The 19,629-nt window shown below is 43.2% G+C and overlaps 2 protein-coding genes across 4 annotated transcripts in view; one reads left to right on the top strand and one right to left on the bottom strand.

Moving 5' to 3' along the window:
- Window positions 1–403: 403 nt before the first annotated feature.
- Window positions 404–9,559, bottom strand: LOC125429190 (RING finger protein 11-like). The gene is made up of 3 exons (XM_048490070.1): window positions 9,333–9,559; window positions 5,736–5,905; window positions 404–2,016 (listed from the first exon to the last, which is right to left on the bottom strand). Exons 1-3 carry the CDS (start codon window positions 9,462–9,464, stop codon window positions 1,845–1,847), a joined length of 474 nt encoding a protein of 157 aa, XP_048346027.1. The 5' UTR covers window positions 9,465–9,559; the 3' UTR covers window positions 404–1,844.
- A 3,802-nt stretch (window positions 9,560–13,361) lies between these two features.
- The window catches only part of TNPO2 (transportin 2), a 33,515-nt gene continuing 27,247 nt past the window's right edge, over window positions 13,362–19,629 (top strand). Inside the window, exons 1-3 of one of the 3 annotated variants that reach the window (XM_048490017.1) lie at window positions 13,362–13,509; window positions 17,013–17,128; window positions 19,485–19,560. In XM_048490017.1, the coding sequence (XP_048345974.1) occupies window positions 17,030–17,128; window positions 19,485–19,560 (175 nt within the window). In that variant the 5' untranslated portion in view covers window positions 13,362–13,509; window positions 17,013–17,029. Of the gene's footprint in view, window positions 13,514–13,560; window positions 13,736–17,012; window positions 17,129–19,484; window positions 19,561–19,629 lie in introns of those variants that run through there. The other 2 variants (XM_048490016.1, XM_048490018.1) reach the window with 2 other exon arrangements.

The following is a 19,629-nucleotide window of genomic DNA, read 5'->3' on the forward strand; positions in this document are numbered from 1 at the left end:
CACCCCTTCTTTTACACCATAGTTCAGTTGTTTTTTTATTGTCCAGCATCTTTTCCCCATCATAGTAAAGCAGAGTGGCTAGAAATGCTCCGGCATTTCTGGTTCTACTGTAGACAGAGCCTCTCTTGTAGTTATCACTTATATTTGGATATCTGAATTGCCTGAGAAGTGTGGGGGAGAAAGAAGGATAGTAGTTCAGGGACCCAAAGTCAGACTTTATCCTCTTATGGCAACAAACTGCAGGACTGCTGGTGACCCTTATCATTCCACTTGGAAAAAAAGCTGGAACAGAACAGAGTCCTTAAGAACTCATCCCTAGAAAAAATTAACCAAGTTTCACTTTAATTGAAAAAAATAAGGGAAGGGATGGGAACAATCATTTTAATAGAAATAAGGGCAGAAATTCAAGGGCTTATTGGCAATCTTTTATTTCATTTGAATGCAATATACACTGTTTTTACTTTCAAGTGCTAAATCCTTGTTAAGGATAATACATAATCAGAAAAGCACTTCTACGCCTCTCCACTTGCAAAGCAATAAACAGTAGAGCATGACTAAGGGCAGCTTTTCCAAATTTTGGGGTGGGGGTGGGGGGCTGCTGCTTGGCACTAACCAATCAGCTGTGCTGGCAGTTTCCTATGAGATGAGGGTGTTCACTTGAATTTCTGTAAGGCAAACAGTAAACATTGGGCAAACAGCCAAGCAAAAATGTCTTCACTTTTTTATAATAGTGCACTTGAATGCCTTAACTCCTACTTGGTCTTGAGAAAGGATTTCACTGTACTGAAGCACCAACCTTCTATAAAAATTCTTATTTACAAATAACTGCCAAGTCTTTCACCATACAAATTTGCCATCAAATGTTCTAAAAAGTGTCAATGCTGCTTTTGTACTATGAGCCATCATTGCTTAAACAGAAATCCAGTTAACCACTCTTGTTTGTGAATTTGAGTGTAAAGAAAATACTGTTTGCTTCTCCAAATCTGTTCTAGTCATGTGACAAGACAAAATCCTTCTCTACTGAGCCTGAACATTCTTTTCCTATGAACTGTAGAATGTTAGCACAAGTGCTTAACCTGCAAAAGCTTCCGAATGGATAAAAACTCCCATCTTGATGGAGAACAACAGTTTTAAAACAGAAAAGAGCAAGGGACTGTGGCATCCCTCTGGGCACTCTCTTTAGCAAAAATATCAAACTTCAAACAGAAGCACTCTTACTCCAGCTAAGCCCAGAGTTAAGCAACAACTTCCTTTCCAATGTTTCTGCTCCACAAAGAGTCTCATGAAGTACTGTTCAGTGGTCAACATAAAAACCGCTGCTGTTGACAACCAGTTATATTAAACACCATTCCTTTCATGCAATGAAAGAGTGCTACAAATGCTTTGAGAATGCCCCAGAATCCACCACAAACCAACCAGAACCCCCGGCTTCCTCTAAATATTTTGAAATTCCAATGTTTTTGCCTTCAAGATCAGTGAACAAAACCCTACCTGCAAACTTAGTGGAATATTAGGACATGAGAGTAAAGAATTATTTCAAACAACAATCTTGACCTCCTCAAAATACTGTTTGTGAAAGGAGTTAAAGGGCAACTCCAGCTCTGCCATTTTTCCTTGATCTTCATTGTTTGTGTATAAATGCTGAATTATGGCACAAGTCAATCTTTAGCACAGCCAGCCAAGCCAGAATGGGTCTATGTTGTCTTTGAGGTCTGGCACCATGACTCTTTGCCACAGGATTCTTTGGTGTATCCCAGAAGTGTGCAAATAAAAGTGTGCCACCTCCCAGACTCCCACACAGCCCTAGCCTGGAAGCATTAACAAGAGTTGGGCATGGTGCCACCTCAGTTAGTCTCATAGGAGGACAGCAGAGCAGCATCAACTGGCTCCATGCACGAAGGACATGTGAACGATCGCATTAGCCAGTCATCAATGCAGTGTACGTGGTAGATGTGTAAGCATGGCAGGAACCGGATGGGGTCTCCATATACAAAATCCAGCATGCAGATCACACACCTGGATCCAGGAAGAGAGAAACGGGAAAGACGGCATTAGTAGAAGGAAACCATAAGTAGGCTTCAAGGCTTACATTCCCTACCCAAACTGCACCATGACAATTCAGATACATTGGAAAGAAACAATAGTTCTTTATATCTTGCCTAATGCTTAGTGCTTTTACACCTCACAAAATTACTGTGTGTAGTGGTTAAAAGTGTTGGACTAGAATCTGGTGAGACCTGGGTTGGCATCTCCACTTGCTCCATTAAAACTTGCTGGGTGACCTTGGGCCAGTCACACTTCACCTAACCTACCTCACAGGGTTGTTGTGAGGATAGAATGGAGAGGAAAATTATGTTGGCTGCTTGGGGTCCCCACTGGGGAGAAAGGCAGAGCATAAATGAACAATTTAAATGTCTCAAAAGCCATTAACATGTGAAAGTACTCTTGTTTTAAACTCTAGAGTAGTAAACTGAAGGTTCAGCATTATTTTTAGTCTACAAACATCTAGCACGCAGTAATCCCCAATGTGATCTGTTCTCTGGCACATACTTGATGTTTCCCTAAAACAAAGGGCCAATCTTGTCTTTCTTCCACTTCACCAGAGTAGAAGCCACTTCAGAAGAGCCCAAGAGGCAACACCTTGGTGACTGCTGAATACTCATTTGGATACAGCTATCTTCATCATGGCAGCATCCTTGGCTTGGGACTGCTAACACTTTTTTGGAACCTCCCAGCATTGTGGTTAGGTCCAACCTTCATTGCAACCAGTGCATGATCAGCCCTACTCCCCCATGGCCGGCACTGTTGTAGTGCTGATTGCCTGTTCCCAAAATTCCAAAAGTGCCACTGATTAAGCGGTTCAGCACATTCAAAAATCCCCACACCAACAATTTTGACACACTGGGGGTTTCAAGGGAAGATTTTCTGTAACCTACACTTTTGGTATTGTGGCATCAGAGTTCCTTTGATCCTCATAAGATGGGATAAGAATACAACACTTCAAGGCTGGAGGTGGTAAAGCTATGACTTAGTGCTGCTCCATGACATCCCAGATATTTGCATGGCCAAAAGATGGTGTGAAAGCACTTGCCCTGTAGCAAGACCATCACTGCCAAGCCAAAATCCATTTTGTCCAAAATCCCATTTCTTACCAGGGCCAGCACTTATTACTCTATTAAAAATCAGAAAAGTCTTCCATCACAACTTGTTCCCTCCTGCATTCCAAAGTATAAATGTATGAACTTTCAGCAGTAGTGTAGTGATTAAGAGCAGGTGTACTTTACTCTGGAGGAACCAGGTTTGATTACCCGCTCTGCCGCTTGAGCTGTGTAGAATTCTCTGGGGAATTCAGATTAGCCTGCGCACTCCAACACATGCCAGCTGGGTGACCTTGGGCTAGTCACGGTTCTTTGCTCTCTCAGCCCCACCTACCTCACTGGGTGTTTGTTGTGAGGGGGAAAGGGAGAGGAGTTTGTAAGCCCCTTTGAGTCTCCTTACAGGAGAGACTCCTGTAAATCCAACTCTTCTTCATTCTTTATCTCACATAAATGTTGCTGGTGCACAAATGCTATATTAATGTATCTTTGGGGATTTTTTTTACAACCAGTACTTGTCTGTGTAGCTAATAAAGAATTCCAGAGGTTAAATGTATGTAGCTGAAAAGAAAGATAAGGAATTTTTTATTTCATTTTCAGTATGCTAGTTTTGGAGGGAAATGTGGCTTGGGGAATATGGATTCATAAGTAGGGGACAGAAGTTTAGACACATTCAAATTCTGTATGATAAATCTCCATCGAAATCTCCATTTCAAAAAGCAAATGGGAATGTTTATAAATGTTCCTTCCAGAATCTTTTAAACAGCAGAACTTGCATCATGGGGGAAAACCTAACAGAATAATCTTATCTGGATAATAATTTAACTCTTCTCCCTGATCCCCTCACAAAGCAACTACTTTCTGCAGAATTGTTCTTCCATATTCCATCTACTCCATCTGAGCTTATTGGTCAAGCACTGGTTCCCAACCTTTTTGTGTATGGGGGAAAATAAGAACATAAAAAATGTCTAGATCTTCACTCCATATGATCGTAGTTATACTATTAGTCTCTGCTCATTCAGAAAATACATAACTACAAAAAGATCAAAATGATAATACTTAATGCCTTTATGGATTAATAGACAATTTGCAATAACTTCAAGGCCCCCCAGGAATGCCTGGCCCTCATGCTGGAAACCAGCAGTCTAGTGCAGGGGTCCCCAAACTTTTTAAACCGGGGGCCAGTTCACTGTCCCTCAGACTGTTGGAGGGCCGGACTAAAAAAAACTATGAACAAATTCCTATGCACAAATGATTGTAAAATGTTTGATTTCACCTTTCAGCCTTTCTGTCATGGTCTATTTTTAGAACAGTGACCAAAGTATGTCAAGTATAGGGTGGGCTCCAAATATTGTTGGGGAGGCTGTAGAATACCTTCCCCTGTAAAAAAAAAAAAAAGCAGAACTTTCCCAATGAAACATTCCATCTAACCCAGGATCAGGTATCTTCCTGGGTTCTTTCCTCCCTAGCAGCCAGCGATCGATTCGCCAGCCTGGCTGATGCCAACGGGAGTGAGGCGGAACAGAAAGCCTGAGAGCAACACATGGAGTAGCTGAGAGGGAAGAGGCGGAGCGAGGCGTTGCCACATGTAAAGGTTTCCAACTCTGGGTCAGAAAAAAATTCATGGAGGATTTGGGGGGGGGGTGCCATGTCATGCTTAACTTTGCAAATCAACAGCCGTTGGGGCCGGTTCCTCCTCTCCCTCGAACCCCCACTGCACATGAATGGAGCCATCGCCGCCATGCCTGGCGGGCTGGATAAATGCCTTCAGGGGGCCACATCTGGCCCCCGGGCCGTAGTTTGGGGACCCCTGGTCTAGTGTAACAGTGCTTGAAAACAAGAGGCAGGCCTTGCTATGGAATGGAGGTGTGGCTACTGGACAGGAAAGACTGAGTACAGTGCCTCTTATCTCACCTGGTAACCAACAAAGTTTGGATTGTCTCAGCTGTGCCTAGTTGACACAAAAGAATATGTGGTCCCATCCCCTTTAGCCTTTGTTTTCCTAATGAGACAAGATGACTTCCAAAGTATATGGCTGGATTCTGCAATCCATCAGCAGAAGGCAAAAATGGCCACAAATCTTTCCCCTCTGTCCAGAAGTCTTTTCCAACCCCAGGAAAGTTTATTTCTGAGGTTGCAGGACCTGAGTGGGCAAATAGCCCAGAGGTTAGAAGTTTGCCCCATTCTTCCTCTCCACTGCCATCTCCTACTGGTTGTCTATTAATCCATATACTTTCCCAGTGTCAAATGCTGGGGAGAGGAGAACACAGGAAAGAGCCACAATCATTGCATTTGCAAATCACAAGCGCTTAGCCATAGTTCTTGAGGTAAAGACGTACCAGAAGTAAGAGTGCACAGGTCTTTCTCTTCATCAGAATGGCCTTACACATTTCTTCAAAAGAGTATTTTGATCAACACCTACACTCCTCCCTGTTTGGCTTCTGGCTTTCTTCAGTATTTGGAAAACATCACCATCCTCCCAATAAATTATTCTCAAGAAGATAACTGCTCCATTTAGGAAGTGTATCTAAAAAACTGCATACCAAGTCAATGAAGTATACTGCCTCTTTATGCACCATTAGCAAATAACTGCTTGGAGCTTGCAAGGTAAATACAAGGTATTGCACATAGACAACATACTCTTTAATTTTCTTTTCTGATGGCTCCGAGCCCGGATCAAAGATTCCTTTGGGAAGGTGTTGGATTAGCCCAATCCTCTGAGCAATACGGATCTGCTCCTCTTCTGTCAGTTGTGTGGCTAGACGTGCCTGGCTGGGTGTTGGATGATACACTGGAATCGGTGCATGTTCCTGCAAAGTCAAAAGAACAAGCAGCTTTTGTAACCAGCCAGGAATCACATGTAGATCTACACAAACATGCAGCAATCCAATCATCAACAAATTCCTTTTCTAATGTACTGCTCTGTCTTTTCGAAAGATTTGTGGCCTAGGCAATATTTTACAAACGTGAAACTATAAGTAATTACATAATCAAGCATTCTCATATGCACAATTTAACGTTCTGACATATGCAGGGCTGAAAATGTCAGATAACAGCCACTGTGCTATACACAGATAAGGGACTGCTTGAACTGGCAGTTCAAGTTTCTTCAGAGCACTCAGAGAGAATATACACATCACTCAACAAGGGTGTAATTTGCCGGTGCAGAGGGTCTTAGAAGAAAGATTAGATGACCTTCCTACATGAGTGGTGATTTGTGGCAATGTGACATGCCATAGAGACAAGTATGTATACATCACCATGTAGTAACGTATGATTATCTAAAGCACCTTCGCTGGTTACAGTAATGTGGCAATGAAGCACGATCATACTTGAGTGTTCAGGAGATAAATTTATTTATTTATTTACTTCATTTATAACCTTCCTTTCTTCCCAATGGGAACCCAAAATGGCTTAAATAATTGTCCTGTCTTCCATTTTATACTCACAATAACCCTGTGAGGTAGGTTAGGCTGCCTTATAGTTACACATCAAGTTTTCATGACAGAATAGAGATCTGAAGCTGAGTAACTCAGGCCCTAATGTGATGCGGGCAGTGATTGAGTGCAAAGATCACACCCAAGTTCCTTTCACACACTTGTGTCCTGTTAGTTCAGAGCCACAGTATTATATCTAATGAATGGGCTTTAGCTAACCATAACTTACTCTTTAGTGATGCATATGTACTTGCCTCTATGGCATGGGACAGTACAGAGCATTGCCCCAAAGCAAGAACCATCATGAACAAGTGTTTTAGTAGTAGAATAATTTCTCCTGTCCTTAGCTTCTCGTCACATGCCAGGGCAGGATATCCATCTTCTTTTCTTCTAAATCCCTTTCCAGTACTTTTTGGCCACAGAAGACTATTTTATTCCATGCCCCTGCTTTAGACAGAACTCAGAAACATTGTTCCGCCTATCCCATCCATACAGATTGGTTAAACAGGTCTGTGGTAAAGCACAAGGATAAAACAAAAAACCAAATTCCCACCTCTTCTTCCTTCACAAAAGAGCAGTCGGCCTACTTTGGACAATAGTTCGCTATAGAGACTGTTTAAGCATGGCAATGTGCAAAAATATGTACAGCACCAGAATGAAACTGCTCCAAAATAGTATCAGGCTTCAGATAGCAAAGATGAAACGCACAGAAATTGTTACAAAGATGAGACCAAACAATTAACTCTTCTAGCTATTTAATCTGTGGAAAGATTGAGTGGTACACGAGACCTTGGTCTCTCTCAATACCACAGCAGTGTGGTTTTCAAGCTTTTGCAAGTGGGACAATAAACTTAGCACACTTTACTTTTGGTAGCTTTTAGAATCCACTTGCAAAAGCAACTCCATGCTATTTTCCTCTCATATCGGTTTATGCTGTACCCATATTTTATTTTTCATGTTTAGTATTCATAAATATATAGCACTACTGAGCAACTGCTGTATCTCAAGACCATTTTGCACATTATACAGAAGCAAACCCAAATTTTCTATCCACCTCCTCCTCCTAGCTCATCCCCCTGCTTCTTCTGTGCCTTGGCCTGATAACCCATCTGTAAAAGACTTCTGACCCACCTGGATCTCAACCTACAGTACAAGGACCACAATCACAGCTCAGTATTTTCCACTGATTCGCCAATTACAACAATTAACAAACATTCTGGAATATGAGCCTTCAATCAAAACCCTGCAATCAGCCAGTACATTTCAGCCTCTCTAGCCAAGGGAAAAGACCTCTTTCTGTGAATTTCCTGCAGTCCAGCTTCAGTTGCCCTTGGTGGCTCTTGCTTCTTCACATAACCAAAGATTCCTCTCTGTCCTCTGCATCTCTTCCCTCCTTGCAGCTCCTTATCATTGAAATGTTCTTCCACCTGACATTCCAGTTTTAAATGCAATGTTGCCTCCTTAAGATTAATATACCTTCCTTTAACTGACTATCCTGTACTTTGATTTCCCTTTCTCTCTTCCCTAAAGTGTCTTGTTTCGTGCTGCACGTAGGACATATGTCATTTTAAGCTGTTGTACAATGCCTAGAGATTTGAAGCGTAAATGAATAAATAAAAGCAGCCTTATGTGAGTAGTGGTTCTTCTACAGACAAATAAGATTCAGTATTTTTCACACCAAGCCAGATATCAGTAATGATGCATTTTCTGATCCAGGATGGCATGGATGTTTCTCAGAAATACACCTTTAATTATTTTTATCTCCTTCCTTAAGAAAATCCAGGTGGTATAGATGAGGTTATTTATGTATTTCAACCACACAGTCAACCTGTGAGGTAAATATGGCTGACTGTGCTTGCCCAAAGCTGCCCAGTTAGAGCAATTTCACATGGTGACTCATATTTGCTTTCTACTTTTATTTTTAACAGGGGGCTTAAGCTAATCCTGGCTCTCTGAAGACAATATTGAATGCATATGTTTTCCATATTCACAATTTACATGTTTAAATCTTAGGTGTACATTAAAAAAACACAGGTAAAGCAGCACTTGGGTTCTGCAGCTAAACAGGAAATTCAGTTTAGAGTTCTGTAATGCAAATTGACCTCTGTACAATAAATCACACTAGCTAGCATCATTTCGTGTCCCAGGTCCTGATATGGGGTGCCACCTTCCACAACTGACAGACAAACCTTATTCCTTCAGCCAATTTACATTCCATAGTCTCAGTCCTAGACCTTCAGTCCAGATGTTTATAGCCTTCACTCTGCCAACAGAGCATAAATAGACCGGTAATCATAGTCCTAGCAGCCCAGAAAGTCCAAAAAGCAGAGGGGATTACTATTCTCTAACCCCACTTGTCCCCAGTGGCAGCTTCGACTCTGGAAAGCATAGACCACGAAAACCTAGCCTTGAATCAAACTGGAGCAAATTCACCCCAATAACATCCTGGAGCTAGACGGACCTCCCACTTTGAACTCCTGAGGGTCCATTTCACAAACGTGGAAGAAACCAGGGTCTGCGTCGTGGTCTCGGTCGATCACTCACGGCTCACCTCTATGGTTCCTTTCCTCGCCATTTGCTCCAGTAAGCCAAACCCGGTTTCCGACCCAATCCCGCCAGTGCTCCACGACCAAAAGCTTGAAGGACGCGATATCCCCGCAAACACCACCCGGGCTTCCCCCTGCATCATCAGCTTGCTACCCTTTTCCCAGTGAAGCCCCCAACAGACTCCCGGTGGCCGCAGCTGGACCATGTCAGCCTCAGAGTGCCGAACGCGGCTGTTCGCCTCTCCCTTCGGTACCTGGTAAGGGGGCGGCGGAGCAGAGGTGGGCGGTGGGGCTTGATCCCCGGGCCCGAGACTCGCTCCGTCACCAGTGGAGTCGTTGAGCAACGAAAGGTCATCGGCCGCCTGCGAAGAAAGGCAGCCCCCCATACCCGCCCGTTCGGGCCGCAGCAGCAGCAGCCACCGGGTCTGGCCGGGGCAAGCTCCCTTAGACAGTTCAGGGACGGGGGGGGGGGGGGGCCCCGAGAGTGCGCATGGCTTGTCGGGAGTTGTAGTTCGACGATCAGCCACTCTGCGCTTGCGCGATGAGTACTGTTTGGAGTGGAGGAACTGACGGCAAAGCGACGCGGTAGGGAAAGCTGAGGGAGGGCGCCTCATAATTATTCTACTCACTCTCCAAGTTTGGGAAGCTAAATGATAGGCTGTGTCGAAGGGCAAATTCTTTGCTATTACTGTTTACTTTAAATTAAGCTCCTCTAATATATTGTAGAGAACGATTCATTGTTCTTTACAGTGATCTGACTTCAGGCCGGGGTGCAGTCTTCCTCCCATCCCAGAAAATAGCAAAATGTGATTCCGACGACTCTGGGAAGCATAGACCACGAAAATCTTCCTGCCGCTTGACTTGAATCTAGCAGCTCTACTGCAGATCAACACGGCTACCTTGTTTAAATGCTGGACAACTGAACCCACCCATATTTCTATTTCCTATTTCCATCTGCTGTCTTGTCTCCCGCAAAGTTGTTATTAATAAACTAGACCAGGTTCTACTCAATCCCCAGATCATCTAGAAATGTTTTAGTACTGAATCAATATTGCTGGGAGGAATTAGTCTTGTGATATGTTTTTAATGAAATTTATGGTTGAAAGTGTGTCTGTATACATACATAGAGAGAGAGAGTTTTATATGGTATTGTGTGGTTTTAAATGATGTAGTTCTCATATGATGTAACCAAGGCGGGCTCAGGGCAGGATGAATGGGCTCAGGGCAGGTCTAATGAAATGAATGAATGAATGAATGAATGAATGAATGAATGAATGAATGAATAAAAAACACCCTCTGCGACTGATCCTGAGACAGACTAACTGAAATCAACAGGGCTATTTAGGAGTGTTTTGATCACAACACAGGATGGAACTGTTGTTCAGATTAATATTAGATTCTGTTTAACCAGCTAAATTCAATCACAAAGTGACTATTGGTCTCTGCTGAGTATTCTGCAGTGTATACCACAGTCTGAACTTCAGTCTGAACTAGATTCTGCCACCCCCTTATACATTTATAGTAGTTCTTTAGGTAAAAAAGATAAATACATAAATAATAAAAGTAATAACACAGCTTTTATTTTAATCATGATATACTTTTTTCTGCACACATCAGTTGTGTGCATCCCTTGGCCCTTGTTAAAGTTCTGCTAAAAGTGACTGCTTAATTAAGAAGAAGAAGAGTTTGGATTCACTCAAGATGTGAGGTATGAAGATTTTAATGTAAGGATCTATTCTACAGTATTAGACAATGATAATTCCTGTATATTCTGTAACCCTATACAACATATTTTCAAGGTCAGGTGTGTTGTTTAAAGGTAACAGGTTTTGCTTAACACTAATATGCTATGTGTAGGATAATAAAACATTATCAAAGAACTCACTGTTTTCAGTATTACAAAGTTTAACTACACGTACTTTGTGACTGTATGATACTTTCTCAGTGCCAAGTGATTACCAGTGGCTTGGGCCACACTGTCATCTCTGCCAGAGTCCACCACCCTACTGACTGGAGGTGACTTGAGGCTGAAAGTACAGAAGATGTACTGCAGCCCCAAGCCAGTGTTGATCAACTGATTAGGGGGTTGTGGCCCAGAGCAGAAGCGTGGACACGATACCATCTGGTCAGCAAAGCTGTACCCTTTAGCAGATACCACAATATCCTATTTGCATGTGTGTAAAAATAATATATGTACAGTTCAACTATGCCAGGTCCCAAATAATGTCTTAAGTAGGAGGCAAGGATAAACACAACAACCGGACAGCAAGCCTAATCAGGTCTACTCAGCATCCTAATCAAGCCTATTCATACTCAGTGGGGCTTACTCCCAAGAAAGTATTCCTAGGATTGCAGTGTCCTTCTCTCTGCGCCAGTAGGAAAACAGCACCTTACCTACTGAACACAAAAAGAATTAATACAAACAACTGAAACTGTTAGAACAGCAAATTCTGTCAGTAAATGACAGAAACTAAACACTTGTGTTTCTGGCATCCACACAAGTACTGTGTTTCTTGCTTGTGTTCAGCTAAAATAAATGCAAGAACAGATCATCCCCCCAAAAGTTAATCAAAGGTCTATAATAGAAATAGTGTACCTGCTACCAACCTGAATGGCATCATTTACTGCATCTTCCATGCATTGAACCTACTGTAGGATCTGTCAAGATCAATATGGATAGCAAAAGCGGGTCACCTCATGATCTGGGAAGGAAACTGTAGTGTATCCCAGCCCAACAGCAGAACTCCCATATTCTAATGTCAAGCACAAGGCACCCTCATTAGCATTATAAGGATCAGTTGGAGGGGCAAAATATAGTTTTACAAGGCCAATTTCCCCTGGAGGTTGTTGGCTGTGACAGTTAGGGGGGGTCTAAGTCAATTTACAACAATTTCAAAAACCTTTAATGGCATAGAAGGGTCTAAGTCATTATGTCATGCTAAATGCCCCAGGTCAAGTGTCCCCAGTGTGGTGCCCATAGGCAACATGGTGCCTACTGACACTTTCCCTGGCTCTCACCAAGGGTTTTTAGAGAGTGGGTGGAGCTCCTGGCCATTGGAGATCTGATAACTGTGCAGATTAAAATAACGTAGTTTTAGTGGCACACCTCTGCCCCAGGTTTTTTTTTTAATTACTCATGTGCCTTGTACTTGGGCTTCCACTGTGCAGGGGGCGGGGGGGGGGGCTCTGCCTCATATGATGGCCATTTTGTGGTTGCGTCCACCACCCTGTGTCAGAGGCTGATTCCACATGGGCCAAAAACAGCAGTGTGAAAATGGTACAAAAGGGTTTAAAACGGTGTAAAAGGGTTTATACTGTTTTCACACCATTTTCACACCGCTGTTTTTGGCCCGGCAGAATCAGCCAGAATTCCAAAGGTGCCCAAAGGTTCAAAACAAACCCTTGCACTTGGTGTTCACTTTGCTGCCCCCAATATTTTATCCCTTAGTCAGCAACTGTCTACATATCTATTGAGAAGATCCACTTCAATCAGTGACTGTTACTTCCAGGAAGACATGCAGCACTAATCATGTTTATTTCTCTCCCCCTAGCACAACTCCATGTAAAAGCTCCAAAGAACAAAATGTGTTTCTTTCTCCCAGAAACATACACATCTAGAATACATTTGTGAAGAAACTCAGTTCTGAAATGTTTTTGACATATGGATGCGAAGGCTGCTGTACCTGATGAGCTGAACCATACTCTCATGAGACTCTGCTCTTCTCCCCATGTAATGTGTGTCAGCATCTGTATGTGTAAAGTGTTCTCCAGTCATAGCTAACTTATGGCACGCCAGAGGGTTTCAAGGCCAGTCTGTGTTGAAATCCCTAACCAGGGCTAACCCTGTTTAACTTTGGAGGTCTGACGAGACTTGGCTGTCAGGTGTGCCAGCATCTAGCCTCTGCTGAATCCCTACAGAGTTGCTGGAAGATTCACAACCTAACCTTTTGCACTGTAAATTCCACTGTAAATTCCGCTATAGTTAATGGAAGTTACTTCTAATTATGTGGCTACAAGGCCAGAACAAGGAAATAAACCCTTCTCTTATTTTACCCAGGTTTCGTCCCAGTAGGGGTCGGTAGCCAGAAGTAACTCCCACCAAACAAAAATAGACTGAGGGAAATTCAGCTCTTCCCCTTCCCTCTTGTTGTCATTCCACGGATGCCATATTGGGTTGAGCCCGACTGCTTGTGAGCGCGGACACTAGGTAGGAAGGAGGCGTGGCCACCGCCCTTTCCCAAGCCACGTGACTCACTGTCGCGCTTATTTCCCTCGACGTACGCTAGCGCGCCGTCCCTTTTTTCTCCGTCACGTGAGCAGTGGAGACGGCGGCCGGCGTAGTTCATCGGCCGCGTGTTGCGTTCGCCCGCTGCTGCCGCCCCCTCCGTCGGAGCTGACGCCGCGGCCTGACACCGGGCACGCGGGAACCGGGCAGGTACCGCGCTGTGGTTGTCTGTGGCCTTGTGAGGGACTGGGAACGAGCGTGGTGATGGTAGAGGAGGCTCCGGGAGCTGGGGCCTAAATGGGGACTGGACGAAGGGAGACCAGCGAGGAGCCTGGCCGGGGTTTGGCTGGCTGTGATTGGGAGGTGGCGGAGGCCGGTAGCGAGGGAGAATCTGGCTCGCCAGCCGGAGTTGCGTGGAAACGAAAGACCGGGGTGTGTGGATTGTGTGCGGGCGGGGGGAGGGGATGTGATGCTGGAGGAGAGGCCTGGCCTGGACGGGGGCGGTAGCCGACGCCGGGCGAGCTCCTCGGCGGGCCTGTCGGTGCGTGGTTTGGGGGAGGGGCAGGAGAACTTCCGATCTGGTAAACCGGGCCGCCCCGCAACAGCTGTCGCTTCCATGCCTTTTTGTGTGGGTGGTGATGCTGCAGAAGTCGGCGTGTAGCACAGCTGCCCTGACACATGTGTGTGAGGTTTAAGCTGTTGTACCATCTAGGCTAGCATCAAGCTTTCGAAAGAGTGTAGCTAGGTGTCTTTTAGGAAGCCTAACATGCAAGACATCGGCCAATCCCCGGGTTTTGTGATCACCTTATTTGGCATTCACAGGTATACCTCCTTGCAATGTGGAGGGTCCAAGTATGCCTGATTGCTCCAGGTAGACCTGTTCGCTATGAATTTGGTTGGCACTTATTTTTCTAAGAGAGAAGATAGTAAGACAGACAGTAAGATCTGCTCTTTAGCAAGTTGTATCTCCTTACTAAAGAACTTAGTTCATGCTTCAATACCCCTCCAGTTTCAGTATTCAGTTTCCTGGGGTGAAATGTTTAGGCAAGTAGTGTGCCTACCTCCAACTGTTTCTGAATTCTTACAAATCCCAAGTTAAAATGTCTAGGTCAAATTCAGCGGATAAAAGCATAGCCTTGCTGTTGTTAGCTTCAGTGCTGTTCATCTACCCCAAAAACACAGCTGGAGTAGGAATGAGCTTTAGCATAGGCAAGGGCAGTAAAAACTCTTTAAGAGCAAAAACATTAAAGAATGAATGGTCAGATATTATAAGTGTTAGTCACTTCCTAAAAAGTTGATGCCAGCGCTTGGATGGTATAATAAAGAAAGAAATACAGCAGTCAGAAAATGGCATAGTCATGGTCTATGTCACTTGGAATAATTTGTCAACACTGTGCTAAATAGATGTTTGTCATAATTGTGTTGTTACATGACAGTAGAGGAAAGATTATTTTCCCAGTTGCAGAATATAATGCACCTAGAGCTGGAATGATGCAGTACCAGGCAACAAAACTATAATGGAAGGTATTTGAGCTATACTTGACCAACAAATAGCAGTTTAAGAGTTGATGTTCCTGATGGTTCAGAGAAGATTTCTTAGCAGTTGATAAACTGGGTGATTCCGCACAGACCAAATATAATGGGTCCAGGGTGTGTGAAAAAAGTGTTATGGGGAGAAGTTCCCACAGAACTTGCCCTCCTTCTTAAATACGTTTAACCTGTTAATATTTGGCTGGATCCGGGTTAAATCGAATAGCTAAATTAGCAGCTTTTTCCCTTTAACCTGTATGTCAGACACTTCCTGCTTGCCTGCATGAACTACAGGAAGCATTCCATTCCCCCCACTTCCATCCACCATTATGGTGGATTCTCCAGGTGACTGCCATTTTGTGCTCTGTGTGTGTGTGTGTGGGGGGGGGGGATTCTCGGATGCGCAGTTCACAAGGAAACACAGTGTTTGCTGTGCAAAGTGTGCCGCATCTTGATGCCGGGATCCCAGTGATCCCGGGTGGCTGCCGTGTAAACACCAACACATATAACCATTTGTGGGTTATATCTAGAGCAAATAGCAGGGCAACAAGTTGTACGTGGTAGGAAGGGAGCCTGAGTAAGAAACATACTTCCCTGAAACAAAATCCTGGAAAAACCTTTTCCTCATGGTACAGGATTTTCCTTTTCCTAATTTTGTGAACTTCAAAATTGTAGCTTAAATTCAGTTGCTAAAAGTGGTGAATTTTCAGAAGCTGGTTATCTTTCTCTGCTTGCCAGTTATTGATTGACTGGATTTACTAGACCGCCCACCTCTGAAGGGCTCTGGGTGGTGAACAATAAAATACTTCAGTTAAAATACAGACATAACATTTTAAAAGTACACAACCAAAAACCTAAAAACAACCATCAGATGGCAACATTCCGTGTCCTGAGAGCAGTAAATAATCCCTGTTGGTGTAGGAGATGGCACCCATCAGCGGTTGTCTCCCCCAAAGGCCCGATGGAACACCTCTGTTTCGCAGGCCCTGAGGAACTGCTCAAAGTCTTGCAGGGCCCGGATAGTTGGAGGCAGAGTGTTCCACCAGGCTGGGGCTAAAGCACTAAAGGCTCTGGTTCGGGTGGAGGCCAGCCACATCATAAAAAGGACCACCAGCAAGTTGGCCTCTGCAGAGTGCACTTAGGGGTGGGAACTTAGGGGACGAGATGGGGGCCCCAGGCCTCAGAGTGCTTTAAAGGTAAGTACCAGCACCTTGAAATTGATCTGGTATTCAACTGGGAGCCAGTACAGATGGCACAGCACCAGGGAGATGTGGAGGCCCCCGCGCTGCTGCATGCTGGACCAGTTTTAGTCTCCAGATCAGCCGCAAGGGAAGGCCTGCGTAGAGCGAATTACAATAGTCTAACCTGGAAGTAACCGTAGCATGGATCACTGTGGCTAGGTCAGTCTGGGAAAGATAGGGAGCCATGTGCCATTAAAATAGCTCTTCATCCTCCTTTGATGAACAATTTCTGTGTCTTTCAAGGTATTTCAAGGTACCCATATTGTATCTTGCTGTATATACGGAGCTTTATGCCAGTTCCCCGATCACTGAATGTCTCTGTGATGAGTCATACATATGACTTCACTGCCACAAATGGTTCTTCAGGCATTCCAGTAGTTTCTAAATGCCTTTTGATGAATAAGCATACTTTATTCATCAAGACATTCAGACCCTATAAGAGTCATTCAGACCCTATAAGCTTTATTTATATTACCTTAATTATTATTCTTTGTACATACATTGGAGAATATAGCAAATTCTGCATATGAAGCTCATGTTGAAGCTGCTACAAAAGCCAAGTGTGGTTGAGTGTTTTATTTGAACATAGGAAATTCAGCTCACTAGCTTCCTTTTAGCAAGTTTTTTTCTCAGCCTACCTTGCAGAATTGTGATGTTAGACTCCACTTAAAGTTTCTTCAAGTAATATAATATTTGTCTAGGATCCGTTGACAATGTCCCTGAAATATTTCTTTCCCATTTGCCTGAGTTTAACCTAACCTGGAGAGGTCAAAACTTTATGCTGCTTGCCTGAATTGCCTGTATTTGATGCAAGTATGATGGTCAGGCTTGTGCTTAATATATAGATCTGCTTGAGTGTGTCTTGAGTTTCAATCTGAGGTAGTGAATTGATGATTAGTTCTGCCGTGCTAGTAATTTTGTTTGTTTTTGTTCAACAGGTAATCAGGTTCCCATCATGGACTGGCAGCCTGATGAGCAGGGTCTTCAGCAAGTACTTCAGTTACTCAAAGATTCTCAATCTCCGAACACAGCAACCCAACGTATTGTGCAAGATGTATCCTTGGAATAGTCAAGGTTGCTACAGGATAAAATCTCTGATCACTTGGCTGTGCTTCAAAAATAGAGAAGCGTTGTCCATGATGTGTCATATTACAGATGATGCTGCAGTCAAGACTAAATTATTAGTGAGATAAGCAAGTACTGCAAAATATTGTTTTCAGGCATTTCTCAAGTTATGTTTCTGGGGATATAATCTGAAGTGCCTCAGTTTTTGATACTATACTTAATGGACCTTGAGTGTCGAATAGATAGTTATCCAAACCATTAACATTTTAACAAGCTTTAACATTTTTGGTGGAATAAAATACTGATGGCTATAAGGACTGTTTACAATCGCAGAATCACAGACTTGGAAGAGATCATAAGGGCCATAAAGTCCAATCTTCTGCCATACAAGAATACACAATCAAAGTACTCCTGACAGTTGGCCATCCAGCCTCTGTTTCAAAACATCCAAAGAAGGTGACTCCACCATCCTCCAAGGCAGTGTCTAACAGTTTACTGCCAGGAAGTTCTTCCTAATGTTGAGGTGGAATCTCTTTTCCTGTACCTTGAATCCATTAGTCCTTGTCCTCGTTTCTTGAGCATAAGAAAACAAGCTTGCTCCATCTTCAACATGACAGCTTTAGCTTTTCTGACTTTCTCCCTACACATCATAGCTAGCTGAATTCTTCTTTTGTGATTTCCCCCTTTTTTCATTTCTTGTACATGTCCCTTTTAAATCTCAGCTCAGTAGACAGTCCTTTAGACATCCATCCTGGTTTCCTTAGACACCTCCCATTTTTCCTCCTCAGTGGAACTGTTTAAAATTGTCTTCAAGAACTCACTTTCAAGAAACTTCCATCCATCATGCACTCCCTTCTCTTTTAGTATACTTAACCATGAGATCACACCTAGTAGTTTCCCAGGTTTACTGAAATCAGCTTTCTTAAAAGTGTAGATTGCGTGTCTGACTATGCTTGGCATCCCCATTCCACTGTATAACAAACTCTTGGAGAACATGGTCATTCCCACCTACAGATCTTATTACTTCCACCCCAGTAACCAGGTTATCATTGTTACTTAGGAGCAGATCTAAAATAGTTAATCCCCTTGTTGCCTTTTCCACCTTCTGGACCATGAAATTGTCTGCATGTCAAGTGAGGAATTTATTGGACCTTATAGTTTGACTCCTAACAAATATCAGGATAATTGAAATCTTCCATTATTACTAGTTCTCTCTTTTGTGAAAGTTTGGTCATCTATTTCAAGAAGACAACATCCAACTCTTTAGTCTGGCTTGGGAGTCTAATAGACCCCCATAATGAGATCACTGCTCTCCCCCCCACCCCTTTAATGTTTGTCCAGATGCTCTCAACCTGGCTCCCAGAATTTAAGTCATGAACCTACTCACAGATGTAATCATCCCTGATATACAATGCTACTCTTCCTCCATTCCTAGCAGATTTGTTTCTCTGAAATCGGTTATACCCCTCAATTATTGCATTCCAATCATGAGACTCATCTCACCAGGATTCAGTGATGCCTATTATATCATATTTGCTTTGCCATGTTGATAGTTCAAGTGTGCCTTGTTTATTTCCCATGTTCTGTGCATTAGTGTAGAGACATCTAAGGCCATGGTTCATCCCCCAGGCTGCTTATTAAAAAAAATCCCCTCCTATTGTTGCGTTTATTGAACTGTTCATTCATTTCTCTCTCCAGTGTTTGATGAACTCCTGCCTGCTTGAATATGTTCTCCCTCCCCCACACAACTCAGTTTAAAGCCCTCCTGATCAGGTTTGTGAACCCCCTAGCAAAAATGTTTCTACCTACAGCCGTGAGGTCAACCCATCCCTTGTCAGTAGTCCACATTCATGAAATCACAGACTGTGCTGCAACAAGCCGTAACATTTGTGGCCATCTGGCCTGCAAAGCCAGTTCTTTACCTCTGCTGTTCTTTTCCTTCCTGGGAATTGGATGGTTTTTTTTTACAAGGGATGTTTTCATCCATAGGGTTTGAAACATCCAAAGGGTTTGGAATGAGTAAGGCTATAATGTGTGAACATCTTTAATGAAGGGAAATACAAATGAATAGAGAACGTCACTATCAATTTATTTCTTAGTGGAATAGGATGTATCAAATGAAAAATATTAAGCAAAAGAAACCTTTTTTGTGTATGTGCAATCATATCTAGACCTGTTCACTTTCTGTAACTATGCTTTTTTGATGGGATGTTTCTACTTCTATCATTTTAATTTTCTAAAAATGTGGAGAAAGCTTCTATAAACTAAGTGTAGTTAGATATAGATGAGGTTTTGGAAACTTTTGTTTGTAGGACACTGGTAGAATTTCTTAACAAATGTTGCAGAAATTGAAACAGCTCAACCAGTTTCCAGATTTCAATAACTACTTGATATTTGTCTTGACGCGGCTGAAATCTGAGGGTACGTAACAAAAGAAGTGTAAGAACTGTGTGTACTTGTGTTGGGTATCTTCTTGATTGTCTGATATGA

Source organism: Sphaerodactylus townsendi, linkage group LG03 (genome assembly GCF_021028975.2).
Source record: "Sphaerodactylus townsendi isolate TG3544 linkage group LG03, MPM_Stown_v2.3, whole genome shotgun sequence".
Lineage (NCBI taxonomy): Eukaryota > Metazoa > Chordata > Lepidosauria > Squamata > Sphaerodactylidae > Sphaerodactylus > Sphaerodactylus townsendi.

Bases quoted from the DNA above. Each gene is read 5' to 3' on its own strand.
- LOC125429190 (XM_048490070.1), bottom strand. From the start codon at position 9,464: ATGGGGGGCTGCCTTTCTTCGCAGGCGGCCGATGACCTTTCGTTGCTC. The intron at 5,906-9,332 runs GTACCGAAGGGA...TTGACTTTGCAG, and splicing joins CTCCGCCGCCCCCTTACCAG to GAACATGCACCGATTCCAGT. The intron at 2,017-5,735 runs GTATGTTGTCTA...TCCTGGATCCAG, and splicing joins TCAGAAAAGAAAATTAAAGA to GTGTGTGATCTGCATGCTGG.